Source organism: Alosa sapidissima, chromosome 23, assembly GCF_018492685.1.
Source record: "Alosa sapidissima isolate fAloSap1 chromosome 23, fAloSap1.pri, whole genome shotgun sequence".
Classification (NCBI taxonomy): Eukaryota; Metazoa; Chordata; class Actinopteri; order Clupeiformes; family Clupeidae; genus Alosa; species Alosa sapidissima.
The window spans coordinates 21,577,629-21,601,816 of NC_055979.1; the positions used below are offsets into that span (position 1 = coordinate 21,577,629).

At 44.3% G+C, this 24,188-nt stretch overlaps 1 protein-coding gene across 1 annotated transcript; it reads right to left on the minus strand.

The window, feature by feature from the left end:
- Positions 1–228: 228 nt before the first annotated feature.
- On the minus strand, positions 229–24,080 carry arvcfa (ARVCF delta catenin family member a). The gene is made up of 17 exons (XM_042081019.1): positions 23,362–24,080; positions 18,938–19,096; positions 18,255–18,365; positions 16,958–17,571; positions 13,027–13,487; positions 12,493–12,676; positions 11,726–11,843; positions 10,693–10,840; positions 9,519–9,536; positions 9,204–9,275; positions 4,245–4,372; positions 3,399–3,549; positions 2,864–3,056; positions 2,411–2,522; positions 2,121–2,208; positions 1,833–1,909; positions 229–1,273 (listed from the first exon to the last, which is right to left on the minus strand). The coding sequence occupies exons 1-17, from the start codon at positions 23,380–23,382 to the stop codon at positions 1,181–1,183; spliced, it is 2,748 nt and encodes a 915-aa protein (XP_041936953.1). The 5' UTR covers positions 23,383–24,080; the 3' UTR covers positions 229–1,180.
- Between the last annotated feature and the right edge of the window lie 108 nt (positions 24,081–24,188).

Sequence of the window (24,188 nt, forward strand, 5' to 3'; positions counted from 1 at the left end):
GCGTTCTATCAGTTTAGAAACTACCCTAGGGCCTACTAGCCTAAGCATGTTAACTAGCGATCATTATGTAGAGACGACACTGATGAAATTTCCATCCGAGAAGTTAACTAAAACTGAAAAAAAGTAAAGAAGAAAAAAGTGTGTGTGTGTGTCGTGGGCCTACAACATGCGGCTGCTGACAAGAAAACTCGTTTGTAAGCAGTGATTATTTCGGTAAGAAGTTCTTTATTTTTATTTAATTTTTTACGTTTTTATTAATAGTAGCCTAGGCCTACATTGATGCTGAGGATGAAATTAAACGTGAAAAGCACATTTCGTGTATTAGCCATGACAGTTAGTTGAATACTCTAAAATTGCATTTATCTGGCTCCATCTCATAAACTAACTATATAAAATATAAATAGATCTTCTTTATCTTTCCATAGCCTATGCATTGTATAACACTTACCCGCAAACTTGCAACATCAAGAATTATTAGGATCTGCATATATCCATTTAGGGAATATATCTGGTTACAGTGGGTAGCATAGGCTATTATGCAAATAAATCACACAGTTGGCCAAATAGGCTACTTAAAATGAAGTCTGTACAAGATTTCGCAGAACTAGTGCTCCCAAGTTCCACCATCGGCAATCACACCATCATTCTCTCCTTACATCTGATAGTCAAGCTATATTCCGTCTGTCCAGTAGGGACTCCTGTATTATTCCAAAATAGCATTTAACACACACTTAATTTCATTAGTGTACATGGATGCTGATGTTGTTTCAACCACAGTGATGTGCAGTATTCGAAAGCTTTTTCAAAACAATGCATACTGTATATCAAAAAACTAGTTACATATTTGATTATAGAGCCATGTAGATGCAGAATTGCTTGCATGAATGCAGCACCCTCCACCCGCCCAATCCCCCATGTTAGGATTATCTCATGAGCACTGCTTTGGTTCATAAATATACAATAAATCATGATGATTCACATAAACGGAGGACTGGGTTGGAGCAACACAACTCATTGGTGTATTTAAAAACTAAAATAACCAGGAAACACTGATGAACTCACTAAAGGTATAGAAAAAACACTTCACTCTTGTAACACAAAAAACAAAATCTTTTGTTTGTTTGTTTGTTTTGTACAGGTTGTTTTTGAAAACGCTGATGATGAAACAGACTCATTGGCTTTAGACCCATGAATCCAGGGGTGGGGGAGTTTGTTCAACCAGCCCAACAGCTGGTCTGTTGCCTCTGATGAAGTGTCTTTTCTCATTGGCACTCTACAGACACACAAAAAGTCAAAATCAAGTCATGAAATCATGAAATATACATTATATTGAAATAATCATGAAATACACATTATATTGCATCACTGCAGTATACAGTACTGTACATTACATTTAGCCTACTGCAATAGGTTGACACTATAGTGGTACATTTAGCTATTGAAATATTTATTCTAGCTCTCTGGGCCCTAATGTTAATCACAGGCTAAATTCAAAGTCAGCCAATAAGTGTCTCGTGCATCTCGTGTGTGTGTGTGTGTGTGTGCAAGTGAGTGTGCAGTGAGCTGACCAACTGATGTTTCCACTCAGGATCTTGCTCATAGTATTAAATCAGCAAACAGATTTGGCCTAGTTATTCAGTAAGCTTATGTTTTTCCAATCATTTAAATTTGGACCCTCTCCCTCCCTCTCTCTCTCTCTTTCTCTCATTCCCTCTTTCTCTCCTTATTTCAGGGGTACAGAGGAAACAGTGATGTGTTTATTTGTAGTTCATGCTAAAATATGTTAGTCTGTGTGTAGCATATTCTCTCTGATTGCAGAGACGTGGCTGTACCTGCAACTGTTCCCGTTCTACCATATGACTCGGAGCCTCACTCAGTCTGTCGCTCTGATCGATGCTGTAATACCCATCTGTGAATCAAACCGAAGAGCATGCCATTAATCCAAGGCACAGTTGCATTCTTTATATGAATGTTGGGAGGCTGATGCCAGTTTCCATTCTTGTGTAGATTCATTTATTTATGAGATGCTTTTTACCCAGATCTGTGCTGCTGGAGGAATCTGAAATAATGCCGTAATTCAGCCTTTCTCAAAGACGCACGCCGCAGTGCTCAACTCTTACCTTGGTTTTTCTCCATCAAAGGGAGGGTGATGTCATCATAGCCAGCCTTTCCATTCTTCACCTTCTTTGGTAGGCTGGAGGAAGAGGGCTGAAAGACACACAATGAGCTGTTATTCCATGTCAGTTGAAAAAAAACACATATTGGATGCTTGCTTTTTGTTTCATTTTTGTCAGTCATGTACCCAAGAATAATACTTACTGTTAGACATTTTTATTACTGCATCATTCACTGGCGTGCTCTTTTTTGTGTGTGGTGATATTGAAATTGAATGGAAATGCTTTTTGTATACCTTGAAATGTGATTTGTTCCAACCAGCCTTGTAGAGCGTGTTCCTTAGGTCTTTGTAGGCCCAAACAGTCTGCAGAATATGAGAGGCTGCTTTGGTTTCCCTCCCAGATTGGCTGTGAGAAGTCCGAAAAGCCAACGGCAACACAAGAAGAGGAGAAGAGATAGAGCACCGCTTAAAACAGCCCCAGCACTGCTGGGCCATAGTGCTTTAAGAAACCTCACGTTAATTAAATCATGAATCATCGACTCACACAACAGCACACAGGCCAATACCAAATACATTCTTTTTTCTTAAATATTTTTAGCCTCTCTCTGTGTTCCTTAACAGACTGCTCTGCATCTTGCCCGTGGCCACTGTCAGAACGGATGTCATCTGATTCGCAGTGAAACGGCGTTTACGAGCGCAGAGCGCAGGCCTTCTGTTTCGTGCCCATTCAGAATGCTACAGCGGTACCTTGTTTTGTTGATGGTGACCAGTTTTTGAATGCCCTGGCCCTGCACCAGGAAGCGAGCATTCTCCGCACTGTCAGTGATGATCTCCTGGATGGTGTTGAGGACGGCCACCACCGTGTCCTCCTCCAGGTTTTTGGCTGGATGCTGCTGACCACTGGGCAAGTTGCTGACCAGATCCCGCATGGCATAACTCCCTTTAATTTAAAATACACAACAATCATCTTTCCTTTTTTTCCAACATCATAATGCAAAGCAGTACTGTCAATATATACACACATAAAGCATCTATTGTAGGTCAAATAAGTTCTGGAAATATATACAGTATCTGTGTATAACTAGGCACACAAATTGACTTTTTAATTCATTAATTATATGAATGATATTCTCAATGGAATTACCTAGTTACTCGACAATATCATACAAAAACTGTAGCCTACATATAAAGTGTGCAGAAAATTAGTTCCAGTCTTTGGAATAATATCACTGGCGCATATTTAAGCAGGTGTGTTGTTAGGGTTGCTTGGGGGCATCCCTACCAATTAAATCTTTATTCCGGCGATCGATGGCCAGGTTCCGCAGTGCGATGGCGACCGCTCTGACCACTTTGTCTCCATCTGAGTGCAGTAGCTCGACTAGAACGGGGAGACCTTTTTCTTTCCGCACTGTTGCTCGGATATAATTGGACCACTATGAAGCAGAATTAAAAGCTGTTATATCAGATGCTGCTTCGCACTGCCATGGTCTCACGTATGGCATGAATGATTCACTTCTAGAGTCTTCCATGACGTGCATATGAAAAAAGGACCCGGCTTTCATTGGTTAATCTGTGTGCTCAAATGATTAAAAAAGTGTATTGAAGAGGTTCATTAGGCCTACTGATATACTATTTACACTGTTTCTCTGTAAAGGCCAATAAGGTAAATTGTATGTACCTGACAAGTTTCGGCTACCTTGCCTCTGTAGCCTTCATCAGAGGTGCCACGTGATGTTGGTGTGACGTCGTCTGAGATGTGTTATATGGCGTTTTCCACCCCACCACACGGCCATCACACCACATCAGGTGGGATGGAAAACGCAGACGACGTCACACCAACATCACGTGGCACCTCTGATGAAGGCTACAGAGGCAAGGTAGCCGAAACTTGTCAGGTACATACAATTTACCTTATTGGCCTTTACAGAGAAACAGTGTAAATAGATTAAAAAAGTGAACTGATCCACAAAAGACTTAAGAGAAACTTCATTTAGACTGTAATCTCATGCAGAAATAAAAAAAACATGCTGCCTACAATCCACATCTTATTGTCATGCTCCAGTCAACTTATGTCACCCATCTGTGGGCTATGAGGCTAATCACTGGCTCATGTTCATGCGTGACTTACGGCCCACTGTCCAGCTGAGAGGTTCTGCAGCGCCCCGGCGGCGGCCTCCAGAGTGTTCTGGTTCTGGCTCAGTCTGAGGAGGGACAGGTAGAGTCTGACCACCTCCGGCTGGTAGAGAAGGTCCAACCCTGCGCCACAGAAATCACAGAGAGCTCATCGTGACATCAAGACACTCCATAGGGCATTGTAGCGCAAGTGGCTACAGCGTCCAATGTCAATATTCGGGTCCAAGTGTCCACGGCAACCTAGGTTTGAGTACGAGACGGGTCATCACCTGATCCCACCCATCTCACGCTCCCTGTTACTCTCCTCATTGTCCTGTCTCATTAAAGGCATAAAAGGCAAAAAAAACCCTATAATTACGTACTATACTTAACTAAACTATACTTAAAAGCTGCCCGAATACATTGTGGTGCAGTGAATCGCAGTTCCAATTACTCTTACGGTACATACTTACACATTTCTAGAAAAAGCTAAATGCCTACATTGAACCCTGCAAGGCCTTTTCCACATGAAGAGCAATGAGATTCCATCTTAGGACTGTCTGGAAGTTAGAAATGAAACAAACTACAATACATAAGAACCCTCGTAAGATTCATTGATTTTTTGTTCTACACAAAAAATGTTGCATGGGCCTACAAGTAAGAGTTGTTCATGTACTAAAGTTACTTTATTTTTGGATAATTATTGAATACATTGACCGCGCTGATACCACATGTTGCTCACAAAAAAGCTTGTCTACAGAATTTATGAATTTATCTACATTTTGATAAGGGAATATGGCAACGCTTTAGACTCCTGATCAATACAGTACATCATTGAAATATCTCCCACAGTTCACATCCTCCCACACTCGTCTGCAAAAATCATCTCAGCTACAGTGTTAGCTTTTGACTGCAGCTGTAGCTCACCAACACCCACTGTCTCGCTTGTAAAAGCTGTCAACATGTATTCCGGTTGGAATAAGTGTTTCAGGAGGGAGGAAAACTTAACAGCAGGGAGTGAGATCCTCAACATTTTGTGAGCATCAGCTAGCATTTGACTAGATTCCCTTTCAAGAGAGTTCCATTATCAGCATCATAGTTGGCCCCACAAGACTTCCTTTTTAACATTCCATATGTTAAAGCAATGTTCAAGCATTGTTTTTGTTTACCTTGTTGAAAGGGTCTATATGCCAATTCTGATACCATGAGGACTGAGAATGGTGGCTGATGGATTAAAGTGATTCTCTTGACTTTTGCATCCTCAAATCCTATAGTCCATTGTTTGTACACACTAAACTGTTAACTGACACCTCTTGCATTTCTCTCTCATCAATGATCAGAGCCCTTATGCATGGTGGTGGTGCTGGCTCGAGAGATTGGGAGTAAATCTGCCGTGAACTGGATGGTGTTTATTCAGCCACGGCATCTGTCGGGTCTGCTTTGGTGCGACCAAGCCTGTCAAAGCGGCTGGCCGAAGGCATGTGCCAGTCTCAGTCCCTCCTGGCACATCTAAATGGGCATCGTGTTAGCAGAAGACAGTGGCAGTGTGGGCATGCAGAGGTAACTATATGGATGGAGAAGTGTGAAAAATTACTGCTACATTTCACACATTTTCGTCAGGTTTTTTTTTATCCCCCTCTCGCTCAAATCGGTAAGTGTGGTTGACTCATGTTAAATACCATAATATGGATTAGGTGTGCAGCAGGACGGAAGTTTCTAGAGAATGCATTGATGATTCAACCAAAATATTATATTATAATATTATACTTTTTCCCACCAGAGTGTAGAGGAGAGATTTTCTATAGTAGCAGATTTTCCCATCCTCCATTTCAGAAATATATGCGGAGAAGTCCTAAGCCATTCTTCTACAGTTACTATGTGAGTGCCTTCCATTATCCTGCTACCAAGGCAACAAGACTACTTAGTTTCTGCTTCTGACGTTGGATTGAACACAGCCACATCTGGCCACAGCAAGTACACTTAGGCATTGCTGTGAGCCATCGGCTTGTGAGATCATCAGCATATACACATCATTAGTACACTGCCTCACAGACTATCTCTTGAGATGTCAGAGAGCATCAGTGGCCAGCATGGCTGTGAGTTGTTCAAACTCTAGCGGCCGGGTCGCCCAGTTTTTCCTCCTGGTTGTTTCGCTTCCCGCCGTCTTCTAAAGGTCAACCGTTTCAAGGGGTTTTATGTTAGCCCATTACTGGGCAAAAATCACTCTTAGGACACACTCTGAGATAATGCTTCAGACAAACTGTGAAGTCAGCTGTGGCATTTTTCGAAACATCCAAGAAAAGTTGTTTTTTTCTGACCAACAGATGGACATAGGCAAAGACATACCAAGCCATTAATTATACAAATCACAAGTGTTGGATGGCATCTATTCACAGTGGCCAGTGTTAATTATAGCCCTGTACCCATGTGTTTTGAAACACCCAGGAACACTCCATGCCTTCCATGCTCAACATGAACCAAATCCATTTTGACAGCCGTTCCCCCTTCGCCGCCAGATTTTTTCCTTCCATATTTTAAAAAACACCTCAGATTAAAAAGCGTACTGTCAAGTCAGCTTTGTTCATTTCAGCGAGGTGATCACGTACAAGTGTGTCACCAAGTTTAATCCATAGTCAAAAAATGAAGTTCGAGCCTAGGCTCAGATGCTGCCAGAGAGGGTGCCCCAGTTGCATACAATTACACAAGACTTTTCCTTCAGTCTTCAGTAATCTTTCCTCTATTCCAGCAAGTAGTACTAATCTCTCCTATCTTTAGCATCTCACACATATATCAGTCTACCTAAACTGAGGAACCGCTTTGATAAACTGACAAACTGACAGAGAAAGCCAAGCATACAGTATGCACTTATCATGACATCAGGCCTATCACTATTCATTAAACTGTGTCTGTGATATAACCTGTAGTGTGTGGAGATGTAAATGTGATGGATGTGTGGGGGTCAAGTCCTTGCCAAAGGAGTTTCATCACATAATGTGCTTTCTGTCTTTGCAGCCTTGAACATGAATGCAATCTCGAACCATTCAGAAGTCGGCTTTCTGAATAGATAGAGTTGATTCCAATGAGAAGGATCAGATTTAACAGCTGGGCAACACCGAGTGCACTTTTTAGAGGACTGGTGTAGTTTATTTGAAAGTGCGGACCATTATCATGCATCATGCTAGCCTAGAAATCTAGACGCACCCTAGCGGCAGCAAATGTCATTTGCAGCCAGGGTAGTCTAGCAACTCTCCGTCGGCTTGCGAGCTGGAATAACCAAAATTCGGTCAGGCCAATCACATTGTGTATAATCGGTGAACGGGCTTAACATAATGACGGCAGAGTTGCAACGGTTCTGCGTGAGTTCCCTGCTACTTGAAAACAAAGAAGATGGATGCTGTTGAAGATGAAGTTGCCAAAGGTTTGATCAACTAGCCAACTAGCTCCGCTGGTGGGAAAAAGCATGGGACTAACCCTATTGCGTGCCAGAGGGAATTTGAAAGACAACCGTTTATCCCACCCCTCGGATTGAGCACTGCCAACGGTGAGTCCCCAGACCCTACATCTTGATGTGGTCTGGCTCGTCAGGCTAGTATCATAATGTAGTCAGTTCCATTGCTTCCGTCAAGGGTTTTCGCTGTGCCGCCTCTGCCATTATACACACGTTTGCAACAATCGCTAGCGTTTCGTTAGCCTGCCTCTGTGCTGGGGATGCAGGATGTAAACTGATCCTGCTTCTCGCAATGTCTGAGACTTTGTGAGACTGAAGGTCGGCGGGTAGGATACACCAAACTTGCAAGCGGGATTTTCTTTCTACAGGCAGTAGAGTCTTCATTCACCCTGTAATGAGTCATTTAACCATATACCGACTTACGAAGATGATTAATTAACACGAAAACGTTGCCTGGTGTCCCTTTAAAGCAAAGAAAGTTTCTCCTCCAAACCTTTCGTTTTCCAATTCAATGTTACCCATTATAAATATTTGCTAATAAAACTGCTCTAGTAGAGAGTGGACGCGTATAAGCACATGCAGCCTACTTGGTGCACTTGATGGCACAGATGCGTTAACATATGTTCTCTGATACACATGGCTGTGTTCTTAAGGTTAGTCAGACTACAGCTGTGAGCTGTAGTCCGCCAACCTATATCCGCCATCCGCATAGGCATACACACACCCGTGCGCACGGGGACACACACACAGGCACACACACACACACTCACACACTCTCACACACACACACTCACACAAACACACACACACACACACACAACCATCATCACTCATCTCCCGCCAGCAGCCTACATGTCTCTCTCTGTTCACATTTCTCTGCTCTTGCCTATTTGCATCTCAGCCTACTCACACTCATAAATCCTGCCTGGCTGACTGGCTCTCCCACGCTTACCATTCAACATCTCTGTCTCTGTCTCTCTCTCTCTCTCTCTCTCTCTCTCTCTCTCTCTCTCTCTCTCACACACACACACAAACTCTCTCTCTCTCGCTCTCTCTCTCTCTCTCTCTGCCCCTTTTTCCTGTAAGTCCACACCTCGAAACCCATTCCCTGCCAGATCCTTCTGCACACTGTACCAAGACGAGTTAAAAAGCTGAGCATTTTGTGACGACCTGTTTGTGTTCGTGAAATCCATTGACATGACTGGGTACAAACAGGTGCTCTATTTAAAAACAAAAATACACACCTCGTTTGAACAGATTTGTCAATGCAGCATTGCGAGTGAGTAGGTGTGTGAGTGTGAGTGTGACTGTGACTGTGTGTGTGTGTGATTGTGTGTGTGTGTGACTGTGTGTGTGTGTGTGTGTGTGTGTGTGTGTGTGTGTGTGTGTGTGTGTGTGAGACTGTGTGTGTGTGTGTGTGTGTGTGTGCAAGTGTTTCAGGTCATGCTGCGTTCCTTGTTTGTCCTCAGCTCACATGGCCTGCAACAAAGGACCCCTCTGAATGCCCTGCCATGTAAACACACGTACCTTTCATTGCTATGGGCCGCTTGGGCATGTCCAGGGTGCTGTATTTCTTGTCACACAAGCCGTGCCGTTTGCCTGCAGGAACACAGCAAGCACATCAGACGCACATCACACAGTCCATTTCACTCTCTATCATGTGTAAGTACGAAGCATGCCAACGTCCACAGAGCAGCAGTGGGAGTTTTCTGTGGGCGGGGTGAGTAGGAGGAAGTGCTGCAGCCGTGGAGAGTCAGGCGAATATAAAGAATCAAGGTTTCATCAGTGGGAAAAATATATATAAATAAATAACTAAGAGGCAAGGGGGAAATGTATGCTCACACTGACTGAACCACTCCTCTGCAGTCGGTGATTGGACCCGGTGCCAGAGAGAGAGTGCATGAAAGAAACAAAAGAAGAATCAGTGAATTGATGTAATAATACCTTTTTTTTCAGCTAAAGATTTGTGAAACCTTTTAGTGGCCATTATCTTAATTAAAGTACGAACTGGAAATGTATGACTGGACATTAATCAAGAACTAGCAACTTTCATCTCTGATTCAATTGATTCTCTAGGGAGTTCATCAGTCATCTCTAATGGAGACTATGTAATATAACTCAACTCCAAATAAAAGGTTGTCATAACAGCAAATGGCTGCCAACGATCTTCATGCCTGTCTATTGAATGTTTAATTGGGAGCATACTGCACTTTCATAAAAGTATTTTATCAGATTTATTTTACAGATCAGATGGAAGGTGCTCTTTATAACGCAGAGTATACTCAGATGATGTCAGGTGACTTTAGATAAAACAGTTACAGTAAAAACAACAATAGTAGTTATACTATAGCAGTAATAGTAATACTAGTAACTAATTTGCATTCCTCTACATGTAATTGGCAATCGTGTCCCTGAACACGGCAAAAATGATATCTTAGCAAGTGTTATAATCTTATAGTAAGATAAAAAATCTAGTTAGTATTGTTTTTAGTATAAAGATACTTACTTTGAACTCTCTTGTAAGATTATTTGACTTAAAATAAGTCAAAATCTTCTTAAATTAAGACATAAAAACAAGTAAATTTATCTGCCAGAGGAGTAAGTAAATTTACCTTAAATTGTCTTAAATCTTCAATCTTATCTTAAATTAAGATAAAATGACTTCCTCCACTGGCAGATAAATTTACTTGTTTTTATGTCTTAATTTAAGAAGATTTTGACTTATTTTAAGTCAAATAATAGTTTTTTTTATCTTACTGTAATATAAGATTATAACACTTGGTAAGATATCATTTTTTGCAGTGAAGGTCATCACAAAATTCCTTGCAAGTTAGAATGTATTTTCTCTGTTCTGTTGGAAACACTGCACAAACATGGTATTACTGTAAGTGTAGTTCTGTTTATTGTAACACTTTTAAGTACCCCCCTCCATGTTGACCTTTTTATATATTATATAATATATTATTTATATATTATATTTATATTTTTATTTCATTATTTTATCCAGTTAACTGACCTTTGGCAGACTCTTCCTTCTTACACAGATGCCCGCCTGATCGTGAGATCTTATTGGCCGCCTGGCTCTTGAATCGCTCCGCCCCCGGCACCTCTTTGTGGACGTGATAGGAGAGGTTGCGCAGGATGCACACACAGTTCTCCACTGACTGGGGTCCAGAACGTCCAGAAACAAACAAACAAACAACAGCATGACAGAATGAGAGAGATGGAGAGAGAGAGGGAGAGAGAGAGAGGGAGAAAGAGAGTACATTTTAGTATGCACGGCCGATGTACAGGCGAAGCCTGAGTGTGAGTGTGTGTGTGTATATGAGAGAGAGAGAGGGGGGGGGGGGGGGGGGGGGGTAGAAAGAGGCACTCCAAACAAACACAATATGCCCATGATGGCTGTGGGAGTTCAGTGTGTGACCTGAACTGACTGCAGCACTGTGCTGTAATGTGCTCTATCTGCCCAGGCTTCATTTATATCTCCACTTGAGCTGATAGATAGAAAGGTGTCTGGTGAAATTACAGGCCGGGGGGGGGGGGCAACTTTGTTGTCACAACTTCACAAATGCCATGCAATGTGGCATTAAGCTAAAAAAAATGTGATACATATTTGAAAGCTTCGTAGTGTATTGATGGCCTCAATTGTCACATTTTGTTTAACTGCTCTTAACTTTGGGGGGGGAGGGCACTGGTATCTCATTCACAGCCACTGATACTTTGTTGTCACAACTTCACAAATGCCATGCAATGTGGCATTAAGCTAAAAAAAAATGTGATACATATTTGAAAGCTTCGTAGTGTATTGATGGCCTTAATTGTCACATTTTGTTTAACTGCTCTTAACTTTGGAAGCAGTTACAGTTACTAGGCAGCACTGCTACTTTGTCTATCTGTGGCAGTCCTAGAGACGGAAAGACCCAATTTAGAGTGGAGGCTCCACAGGCTTTTAGCTCAGAGTGTAAGAACATCTTCAGCATTTTCAATTAATTGGTGTGTTGATGGTTTAGCAACGCCCTCCACACACACACACACACACACACACACACCTTGTTGTTGACATCCTTCCTGGCCACTGCAGACTGTAGAGCATGGAGCAGAGCGTCCACGAGCCCCTCGCAATCCCTCAGTCGCTGACGCGCCTCTGCTCCATCTGAGCTCACGTTCCTGCAGGACACACACAACACCACGCGTCACACACACACACATCACACACCCCCAAGACATGGCATGACCCAACAACAAAATACACACACTCATCATAGAAGCACACTCACTTGTGTCCAGTCACCCACTACTGTCACTGAACTGTACTGTATACACAAGTGTATCATAGGCAACCTATATGTGCTATAGATCAAGCACACTGACACAAACACATAGAGAGAACAGACACAAACATCACAGATGCAAACACACACACACACACACACACACCACACGGTGTGAAGGGGAAAAGCCCCCAAGGGCTACATTACTGCTGGCTCATAATGTTACATTTAGTAAATGGCTTTACAGTCACAGCATGCCTCCGGGCAATAGGACAGCTCAGCACAAGCAAACAACAGCACTGACCTCATAAGAGAAGTCCATGGGGGAGCCAGTGGGAACCCTAGCAGATAGTAGTCTAGAGTGTCATTTAGATATGTTCTGATGCAAACACACACACACACACACACACACACACACACACACACAATCAAAATGGAAGAGGATAAAGGATATCTAGTGGGACAGGGGCTAATTATTCAGAATGTGTGTGCCACACGCACTCACACACACACAGGAATATGTTTCTATCATGGTTTTAACCCACCTCAAGCATCCTGAGGTGTTCTTGAAGACAGTGGTCCAGTCGGACTCCCGTGGCTTGGTCTGGTCGCTGGGCTCGATGCCCCAGCCGGAGTGAGGGATGATAATCTCGTTGCTAAGCGTCTGAAGCCCGTGGTTGATCACCACCATCTTCAGAGGCTCATGGGAAGAGAGGTTCCACAGGGTGCCTGAGCAAAATCAGCATTGTTGTTATTACTATGGCACATTAGGCTGTCTGCCATGGGCTCGTGTTCTAGTATGATGAACCAGAAACGATTCATTTCTTATTTTATTCCAAAATATTTTCAATGGTGAAGTGTGACAAATAGCATAACACAACGAAAGTTATTTTATAAAATCTATAATATGAACACTACAAAAACTTATTTTGAACTCACATTATTTATCCAAAAGGAGGCTATAATAAGTGTATATTTCTATTCAAATTTAGTCTCCTGATGAATGTGATAATCATCACACTGCTAGAGTTTTCACACTGAAGTGATCTTACGGTGATATGAATTAAACCCATCAGTACCTGTGGCTAGCTCTCTGACCTCCATATCATTGGACTTCCTGAGCAGGCGGATCAACGCAGGGATCCCGTCACAGTTTCTGATGGCCACCTTGTTCAGGTGGTCCTTCCCAAACGAGATGTTCCTCAGCGCGCCGCAGGCCTTGCGGTGGACCTCGGCCTTAGGGTGATCCAGGAGCCCCACCAGCACGGGCACGCCCCTCAGCTGCCTCACTTCCTGTTTCACCTGGTCGTTCTCGTAGCACAGGTGCTGCAGGTAGGCGGCCGCGTTGGCCTTGACCGGGTCCATGGGGTGGCCCAGCATGCAGATGACCTCGCGCAGGTTGGGATCCCTCCAGCGGGCGTCCCGCCGCATGCCGTCCAGGCTGGCCATCGAGCCTCGCTTCTGGGCAGCCAGTGTGTGGACGCGGTAGAGGTCCTGTAGGTAGGGGTGCTGGAGAGCCTCCATGCCGTCATAACCCGCTCTGCAGAGTGGAAGAACAAGGGACAGAGAGCAGAGAGATGAGACCATAAGTGGACAGAGAGATGAGACCATAAATGGACAGAAAGTGGACAGAGAGATGAGACCATAAGTGGACAGAAAGTGGACAGAGAGATGAGACCATAAGTGGACAGAGAGATGAGACCATAAGTGGACAGAAAGTGGACAGAGAGATGAGACCATAAGTGGACAGAAAGTGGACAGAGAGATGAGACCATAAGTGGACAGAGAGGACCTGATCAGGATTAGTTGTCAAACCGGAGTCAACAGTGGAAAAAAGGTGGGAAAAGTAGCAGGCTTCATTTCATGGACTTTTCTCCCTGGAAGACCCCTTCAGTCCTCTGCTTTGATCTCTGATCAAGACTCTGCTTTGAACCCAAATGAGACCTCTGCAGAGTGTCTTTGATTATCAGCTTTAAAAATTAACAATGGTTTTTTAAGACCGGAGGGCAGCCTTTACGATTGGTCATCTTCCGAAACGGAGATCAAATACATGCTTTCAATGCATTCTGAATAGCATTAGATGCAATCTCTGGTTTTCTGGAAAGATGCTGTGACAGAGGGAAAAAGCACCACAAGCACTATCTGAAATAATTTGTGTAACAGCTGGTGCAAAACTGTATCTCTCCCCACTGCAGAATCAGATGTATTTGGCCTAAAGAGAACAAGGAATTTGTTCCCAGCCAATGCTGTTGCTCTAGCTTTACCTACAATATAGGCAATATACACTACAAGGAGGGCACTGACCGAGCACCTTGAGACTGATCTTTATTAACATGATCATGACAGTTTAAACCACATAAACATTACATTATAATTAAAATTAATATATTAATATGCAATACTGGAATCCATGAGATTGGCCTTGGCTCAAGGCTCAAGCAGCTTAGCTGTGGAGTAAACAGTATCTGCTGCAGGCAACAAATCTAATTGTGGAATAATATTAACAGGATAACAACATAACAATAAAATCTGTAACATAAACACAGCTCGAGCAGTCTAACTACCTGCCTTGTTGACATGATTAGATACATGTTAGTAAGTTGGCATTGGCTATGATGAGTGGGTTTGTACTAATCGATTAAGTGATTAGGTGTCATGGAGCTTTGACCACATACTGCTCAGGGGAGAACCCCCGCAGACAAATCCAAACACTTCTTACCCTGCAGTCATTTAATGTATGGATCATCAATTCACAAACTTGTAAATGAATCATGGATAATAAAACTAACTTTCACTCATATAACTCTGCCTGTTCTGTAAGAATGTTTCCTTCTCCTAGTCACAGCTCATTCCTTTATCTCGACCTTGACGCCTCTCAGCACCACTTCTCTCCACCCACGTTACATGACCTTTAGATGACCTTTTGGGTCTACTCTATGATTATATAAATCAAGGCTAAATGGCTGAATGGTGGTGGTTTTAGTCTTCTTAACCTTTAAACACTGTTCGTTGTTACCCTCCTTAATTTACTGTTCGCGGTCAAATTTGACAGGACAGTTTTAACTGCTCTTAAATACCAATACCATGACAAAAAGTATTATTTAATAGAACATTATTGTAAACAGATTCTTATTAGAACATTAAAAGCTACATCATGTGTGTTTGTGTGTGTGGTTTTGTGTGTTTCTGTATGTGCGTGAATGTGTGCGAACACTTGTGGCAACATGACCACATGAACTGTGTGTGTGTGTGTGTGTGTGTATGTGTTGTGTGTGTGTGTGTGTGTGTGTGTGTGTGTGTGTGTGTGTGTGTGCATGTGTGTGTGTGAGAGAGAGAGAGAGAGTGAGTGTAAATGTGTGTGTGTGTGTGTGTGTGGGTGAGTGTTAGGGTTTCCGTGTGTGTACATGCATGTGTGTGCAAACATTGGTGGTTTTGGCAATATGACAACTGTGTGTTATGTGTGTGTGTGTGTGTACGTGTGTGTGTGTGTGGGTGGGTGTGTTTCTGTATGTGTGTAAATGCCTACAGTATGTGTGCGAACATTGGTGGTTCAAGTGGCAACATGACAACATGAACTGACAACATGTACTGAGTGTGTGTTTGTGTCTGTGAGTGTGTGTACTGTACAGTATGTGTGTCTGTTTGTGTGTGTGTGTGGGGGGGGGTGTGCTTCTGTGTGTGCATGCATGCATGTGTGTGGGAACACTGGTGGTAAGTTGTAGGAGTGTGTGTAAGGAGATGTCTTTTATCTCCTGGATGAAAATTATATTCTTTCCCATTCATTTCCTGTGGCGGTCATTTTTGACCGTAAACAAAAAAAGTGTTTCTACGTTGAATAAATCACTCAAAATTCAAAGAAAGTAGTCAAAATAAATTCTATGTGTTCAAAAGCCTTTTGTGAAGGATATCATAAGATCTTGTAGCAATCTGATGAAAAAAGCCATATTTATGGTACAGGGAATGTGTAAATCGGTCATCTTTGACCGGAACAGTGTTAGAATGAATAAATTGGTCAGTCTTGGAGATTGTCCTGTTTTTGGTCATTCTGTAACATCTGTGACAAAGATTTCAGCATTTTGTGCATACCATTCTCAGCATTACTGCAGATGGATAGTGTACTTTTAAAAGCTCTTAAGATGATAGTGTGGGCTTAACGGAGATGGAGGTCTTGAGGATCAGTAGAAAGGGAGAATGAGTAAGAGGATATTTACTCACAATATGTGCTGTAGGGCTAGAGAGATCTTTCCGTCCTATTGAGGGAAATTTATAGGTGTGTTTACGGGTCAACCAAAAATTAACCATGGCATGCGAATGATCTACAGTATCTCCTTGGTATTACTTCTGGTTGTCAGGGCAACTGAATAATCCTGATAGAGCTTGCTGGCTGGCATGTGGGGTGACTAGACTACAGGCTAAGCTTTTTCAGGTACAGACCTTTATCTGCTTAAATAATGAGATCCATTTAAAAAATAAAAGCACTTACATTTACCATGTGGTATAATTGCGGTTCAGGGTGGTCTCTCTGGGGGAGTTTTGTCTGAATACATTAAACGATAGACGAATCAGTGAACCACTCATTAAAATTTGTTTTGGGAAAGACAAAATAAATGTTTTTTTCCCTGACACAAACTGAATATGTGAATGAATACATTATCTTTCAGAACACCATTTGCTGCATCATTACCATTAGGGGTAAGTCAGCCATTAGTGGTATTAATGAAGTATGCATATGATTATGTATAGATAACACTTATCTATAATAGAAATGTATGAAACCATCATTCATTTCCATATTCAACAACATTTCGTGGTTCCATTAGCATCTATTAAAATGCTATAATAAAACTAAATATGGTTTAAAGGAGGTTATCAACTTATTTTTTCAAACTATTCAGCATTTAACATCAAAATTACTCTTGGAGTAGTGGAGTAGTCTTGGAGATTGACTTGTTTTTGGTCATTCTCATGTGGTCCTTTTGCTAAGTATATTAGCGTTCCCCTCGGTCCTACCTCATTTTGGGGAGATCTCTGAAGAGGTCAAGGGGCGGCCGAAAGAACTGGGGTCCCCCCAGGGTGTGGTGGCCATCCATGGGGTGCTCAGGCTTGATGTCCCCTGCGCCCTGCTCCCCCTCATTGGGCGCGTGGCTCTCGGTGAGGCCACTCTGGGCGGCGCGAGCACAGAGGTCGCGCGGGAGGGGCAGCGTGTAGCAGCTCTCTGGCAGGTAACTCCGCGGGGGCCAGACGGTCGTGTGCGACGACAGGAAGTTGGCAGGGAGGTGGGACAGCACGCCGGGGTTCGGAGGCAGCCCACCATTGAGGGCGGCGAAGCTCTCGTGAACACCTCCGAGCCCGAGGGGGGGTTTGGGGACGGGCTCGGACTGTGGCGGAGGGGGTTGGGGCTGTAGCGGGAGGTCAGCCTGACTGACCGGTGGGGGTGGGAGGACGTCGGCTGGAGTGTTGTTGTTGCCATCTGTGGCTGTGTTAGCATTTGTGGTGACCACTGGGTCTGCTTGGGCTGGCTCCGCCCTGTCCGTTGGGCTCTTCGGAGAGGATGAATTCTCGGTGTCTTGGGGGCACGGCTCTTCTGGTTTGGCTGACTCTGTAGTCTCTGTAGTCCGAGTATCCTGTAGGGAAGCCAAGACCATTAGCATTTATTATAATTGTTAATCATACCTAACTTTAATATCAGGCACTTATTGCACCCTATTACACTAGGCACACATTAAATTCCAAGTACATCAGACAGTCTTGTAAGCTAATCCTCTAATATCTAACAGAAATGTATTACGCTTAGTTTCCCCTCACTTTAGATGTACCATCCTGATAGTATTCAGGCATCATACTGTATTACATTCACACATAAAGTCAATGATTTGCATCCGTCTTTCCTAATATCATCAACAGATGTTTTGTACAATATGATGTTGTATGGTCTGTTGAGATTTTAGCTTGTGGTGATTTGTCCTGAGGGTGTTGTGAGTTAGTATGTGTATGTGTGTGTGTGTGTGTGTGTGTGTATGTCACTGCATGTGAGTGTGTGTTTGTGTGTGTGGGTGTGTGTGTGGGTGTGACTAGATATGTGTGTGTGTGAGTGTGTGTGTGTGTGTGTGTGTGTGTATGTGTGGGTGGGTGGATGTGTGACTACAGTAGATATGTGTGTGTGTGTGGGTGTGTGTGTGTGACTGGATGTGAGTGTGAGTGTGAGTGTGTGTGTGTGTGTGTGTGTGTGTGAGTGTGTGTGTGTGTGAGTGTGTGCATGCATATGTGTTCTCATGTGCATGCCACACAAGACGTTACACCCCCTCACCTCCAGCTGCGTCTGGTCCACCTCCTCGTGGGAGGTGCTGCAGCTCATGGGGTTCATCTCGGTGTCGGGACTCGAGGACTTCTCGGTCAGGGTGACTGAGCTGTCCTCCCGCTTGACCGCAAGTGAGAGAATGCGTGCATTAGCATAATGAGCTGAGGTATGATCTCATTAACAGCCCCATCATGCTCTGGGGGCGTACTTAAAATACACTTAGATTTACACTTAGACACTTAGAAAATAACAAAGAGGAAAGCATATCCCAAACAGCCACACACTCCAGAAGCGCTTACAAACTGTCACAACAATTACAGTGCATGGGGGAAGCTGGGCAAAAAAAAAAATGCTGCCTGGCACCAAATGTATGTTTTTTGCCCTTGTTTTTCCAACACAGCTAACAGTGTGCTCATGTGATGCTGTGCTGCTAACAGTGTGCTCGTGTGATGCTGTTCTGCTAACAGTGTGATGCTGTGCTGCTAACAGTGTGCTTGTGTGATGCTGTGCTGCTAACAGTGTGATGCTGTGCTGCTAACAGTGTGCTTGTGTGATGCTGTGCTGCTAACAGTGTGCTCGTGTAATGCTGTTCTGCTAACAGTGTGATGCTGTGCTGCTAACAGTGTGCTCGTGTGATGCTGTGCTGTGTCCGTAGGGTCTCCGGGGCCACGAGGGGCGGATGCAGGACCTACTTCTGTGTCCGTGTGGCTGGCGCCTCCGTTGCTGGAGGTGGCGGTGGACTTGAGGGAGGTGGGGGTATCCGGAGCCTCCACACTCGGGGTCGGCTCCTCGGGATGTTCCCCAGGCTCCAGCCTCCCCTGGGCGGCCGAGCCGTCCTCTGAACTGTGCTCCTGAGAACCAGGCAGAGGACAGGGAGAGGGAGGGATGAGGCCATGGGTGGAAAAGAAGGATGGGGGGGCATAGAAGGAAAGGGATGGAGATCAAGAAAGAGAGGGACGAGTAAGCAATAAAAAGAGATATAGTTTAAAGAAAGTTGAACCAGAAGGGGAGGGGGTGGCAAGGGATAGTTGGTGTGTGTGTGTGTGGGGGGGGGGCAAGCAAGACAGAGAGGCATAGTTGAAAGAGAGAGATATTATGTGGGAGACAGAGAAAGATGGAAAAAAGACAGAAACGTAGCGGGTATATTAGCAGAGGTCTGCAACATCATGTCTGTGGCGGTGGAATTTTCCGTCATAATCCCAGTCATTAATGATACCCCTCTACTCAGCACATCTCAGTGCTGCATCCAAACACAGGGTTAGCTGTAATGTTGATCACTATTAGGGTATAATGATACCATCTCATATATTTCTGCTGTCACTTTTACGAGGTGCCATTCCCTTATGTTCCATCAACTTTATTGCTTTGGTGCCTTAAAAATGCAAGATCGCTTTCCAAGACAGAGCTGTTCTACTCATTTTAATGTAATCAATGCCTCTTTTTTACTCTCGGAGATAGCTATTTCCGATGGTTTCTGAAAAAGCTTTACCTGGCACAGAGCTGGACTGAAGGTGTGCAGCAAAAATGGCATTATTTAGCATAATTGATTGTACCGAAAAAAAAACTGACATCTATGGAACCTTTAAGTGTATGAACGCTATTGTAATCTCTGCTTGTTGTAATCTTTTGGGATTTAAAACTGGTTTCCAAAAAGATCCAAAAGTCCAGCTCAGACGAACTGCCATTTGAAGGAACAAATAAAAATATAAGTATGAATCATTTTGATAATGTCAGTTAAATATGTCATTTCGACCATAATTGGCAACCGACTCCAATGCATTAGCCTTTCCGGAGGTCAGGATTATATCTCTGTACAATAGCCATTTTGTGCTTATAGAGTGGTATCCATTACCATAAAATGACTGTAAAATGGATACTTTCTCTTTAAGTAAAAAAAGAATCCAAATAAATTGCAAAGTAATTGCTTAAAGTAAGAAGAGAGAAGGTAAGAGGAGGGAATAGCTCAATACATGAAGGACAATTAATTATGCAGGAGATTAGAGTCTCCAAAACATGCAGAGTTCTCTTAAAATACCAGCAGATAATAGCCCTGGAAGAAAACTTTTAATATTTAACGATAGCATTTGCATTATTTGGCAAATGCACTGATGGCTTATTTGAATAAAAAGCTGCTTGCACAAAGGGAAACGTTGTGCCTCTTTTGATGCAGAGGGCTTTGGTCTCTAGACCATGCAGTCTTCGACCATTAGTGTCACTGGACAGCCAGTATGTCATTAAAGTGGACATACTGTATATCTTCCAGACAGGGTAAGAGGTGATAGCATAACATTCACACACTGTATATTGTACATTCATCTGTACCTTTTTAAAATGTCCATATGATTATGCATGTGCCCCAGTGGACTAACTAGATCCTTTCCGATATTATTTGATCAATCAGCATAGTACACAGCACAGTGTAAAAACAGGGGTTCGAATGCACAGACAAATCACTGCAGTGATAGAACCCCCTCCCCCCACACACACACACACATACATTATTTCTGAAGCTCTGGCACTTTCCGCGTCCAGCTCAGCAATTATTATTCCTTAGATTTCACTTTTTATGCATTGTGGTGTTTGATGAAGTCTCAAGCTCCCCTGTGGCTCTGAAGAGGAATGGAACGTTCCACTGGAACGTTCCACTGGAACGTTCTACAACACCATTCACGAGGACCAAGTGGCACTCCGGTAACCTGTCTCGACGACAGGCGCTCAGGTTGATTGCTCAGTGATGAAAGAATGGAAGCTGTGTCTATTTCAAGCTTTTCTTTACTCAAGTAAACACTTGGGTCAGTGACCCACAAACCAGTGGATAGCAAATGTTTAAACTACACACTCTGGACTCTTTGAATGCAGGGGAAAGGATCAACCATGTTGTTTGATAAGCAGACTGATTATTAAAGGTGTGTGGGGGGGGGGGGGGGGTGAGGTCCCCACCGGCACACTAAATATTCAACAGGAAGAGAGCGCCAGGCTCCATGTAAATCAGGCTGCCATGCCACACCATGCAGAAGATAAAAAGCCTCGTAGCCACCCCCATGTGAAGGGAGCATGCTCCGGACTTGCCACCCCCATGTGAAGGGAGCATGCTCCGGACTTGCCACCCCCATGTGAAGGGAGCATGCTCCGGACTTGCCACCCCCATGTGAAGGGAGCATGCTCCGGACTTGCTCGCGCCTGCAATGGGTCGAAATAATCATTTCCGCACGCGCCCATCGAGCATGCCAGCTGCCCTCGTCATGTCTATTTGGGCAAAACCCTGTAACCGTGGAGAGCTCTGAGGACAGAGCCAATAAAGACACACTCTACACACAACACACTCTCTCCATCCTTTCTCCCTTTACACACTCTACACACACACACCACTCTACACACACACACCACTCTACACACACCACTCTACACACACCACTCTACACACACACACTCTACACACACCACTCTACACACACACTCTACACACACCACTCTACACACACACACCACTCTACACACAACACACTCTCTCCATCCTTTCTCCCTTTACACACTCTACACACACACACCACTCTACACACACCACTCTACAAACACACTCTACACCACCACTCTACACACACACACTCTACAAACACCACTCTCTAAATCCTTTCTCCCTTTACACACTCTACACACACACACCACTCTACACACACACTCTACACACACCACTCTACACACACACACTCTACACACACCACTCTACAAACACACTCTACACCACCACTCTACACACACACACTCTACAAACACCACTCTCTAAATCCTTTCTCCCTTTTTATGCATTTCTCCTCTTCTGTCAGATACCCATTAACACCCCCTCTCCTCATCCCACCCACCCAGCCACCCAGCCAGCCAGCCAGCCTATCTACTCGGCCCATTAGGTCAAACTGCAGTAGCACACAGGTGGATGACATAGGAGGTGATCAGAGATGACCCCACACACACACACACACACACACACACCGTCTCCTCATTCATAACAAACATTCACCTCATCCCTCAGGAGGACGGCGCCTTATTACCGCATCGACAGCGGCCACACATTTATTATATTGAGCCGCTTTTGCCAATATCCGTGCAACATCAGGCCGACGCAATCAATTGCATTAGCGGAATCGCTGGTCCGTGCATGGGCATTAGTGTGGCGGCCCCCGTTTGTTATCGGAGCCACTGCAGTGTGTCTCTCTCCCCATCGTCTTGGAGGAAAACAGAGGAAGCACCAGCACCAGCCCCTCTCTCTTTACACTGTGGACTGGAGCTGATCACGTCAACCTGCAATGCTGACACTATCCCACCTGAGTGTGTGTGTGTGGGTCTGAGACAGAGTATGTATGCATACGTGAGTGCATGTGTGTGTGTTCTATACGCGTGGGTCGTTTATGTGTGTGTGTGTGTGTGTGCGTGTGTGTGTATGTGTGTGTGTATCTGAGACAGCGTATGTATGCATATGTGAGTGCGTGTGTGTGTGTTCTATATGTGTGGGTCTTATATGTGTGTGCGTGTGTGTGTGTGTGTGTGCACGCATGTGTGTGTGTCTCTTTGCACGCTACAGTAGCACAGCAGGGTAACAACACTGTTATCAATGTCACTTCTGTGAGCTGGGGTGGCACATCCTGTTCTGCATGCTGGTGCTGTGAAGCTGCTCTCATTTTCCCCATAATGCCCCCCCATCCCCTACACACACACACACACACACACACACACACACACACACGCGCACACCAAATCAAATCCACCTCAGCATAATACAGCCCTACATACCCTACATACGTGCCTCCCGTCAGTGATGTAAACAGCCACAAAACAGACCCATGCATATATCTACATATCCGCTGCTTCACTCTGCCAGTGAATGAGAGGCTGTTTCCAGAAAGCACTAAAAATGACAGGTCCATCGTCACACACACACACACACACACACACACACACGGAGCTCTACTGTTTTAACATTTGCTCTTTTTGAGGCAGTGAGTCTGTCCGTCTCCTAAATAGAGTGCTGGGGGAGAAAATAATCGATGTGTCTAAAAGGACGGGGTGAGCCCAGCAGCAGCGGCAGCAGCAGCAGAATGAACGCTCTCTGGAGCACACTCACCTCTCTCACCTCGGCAGGCATAGTGATCGTCCTCCTCGTCTTGCGCTTCTAAATCACTGCCATCTGAGAGAGAAGAGGGGGGGGAGAGAGAGAGAGAGAGAGAGAGGGAGAGGGGGAGAGAGGGAGCGCGAGCGACCGAGCAGTCCCTCGTCCCTTCCACTGGTATTTTTTATAGAGTTTGTCCCTAAGCGTGGAGCTGCCAGTTCAGACGCAAGAAGCCATCCCTCTTCTTCTCCAGTGCACATACAAACACACACACACACAAAATGTTTTTTGACTCACACGCACGCAAAAAATCACACGCGTGCACAGAATGGCACACACGCGCCCATGCCTCGCACACACACACACACTTACACACACACACACACACACACAGTCGCTCGGTGTCAGCTCAGGGAAATTGCTGCTTGTAGCCGCTGCCGCCGCGCTGAAGACGTGCTGAATCGACAACAAAAAAAGGAAACCTTGTTATCGCAGGAGAGCCGCGCAACGCCACAAAAGATCCAACAATCCGCGCTCCATGTTATCTGTCACCTTCCGTGTTAATTCATGGCAATCCGGAGGAGAGGAGAGGGGAAAAAGGGGACACTTCAAAGGACGGGATGAGGCTGGTAGTGTAGGAGTGCAGCACTCAGTATTCTGTGCTGCTTCCCCTTCGTCTCTCTCCTCCCTCTCAATCTGCTACTCTTCTCGCTCTGTATTCTATCTCAACTCTCTCTCCCTCTCTCTCTTCCTCTCTCCTTCTATCTCTGTCTGGCTCTCTTCTCTCTCTCTCTCTCTCTGCGCTCTCTCTCTCTCTCCGTTCTCTTACCCTCACTGTTTTC

Excerpts from the sequence above, each read along its gene's own strand:
- arvcfa (XM_042081019.1), bottom strand. The coding sequence starts at position 23,382 with ATGCCTGCCGAGGTGAGAGAG. Across the intron at positions 19,097-23,361 it reads TGCCTGCCGAGGTGAGAGAG|GAGCACAGTTCAGAGGACGG; the intron begins GTGAGTGTGCTC and ends CCTGGTTCTCAG. Across the intron at positions 2,209-2,410 it reads GGAACAAATCACATTTCAAG|CCCTCTTCCTCCAGCCTACC; the intron begins GTATACAAAAAG and ends TGTGTCTTTCAG.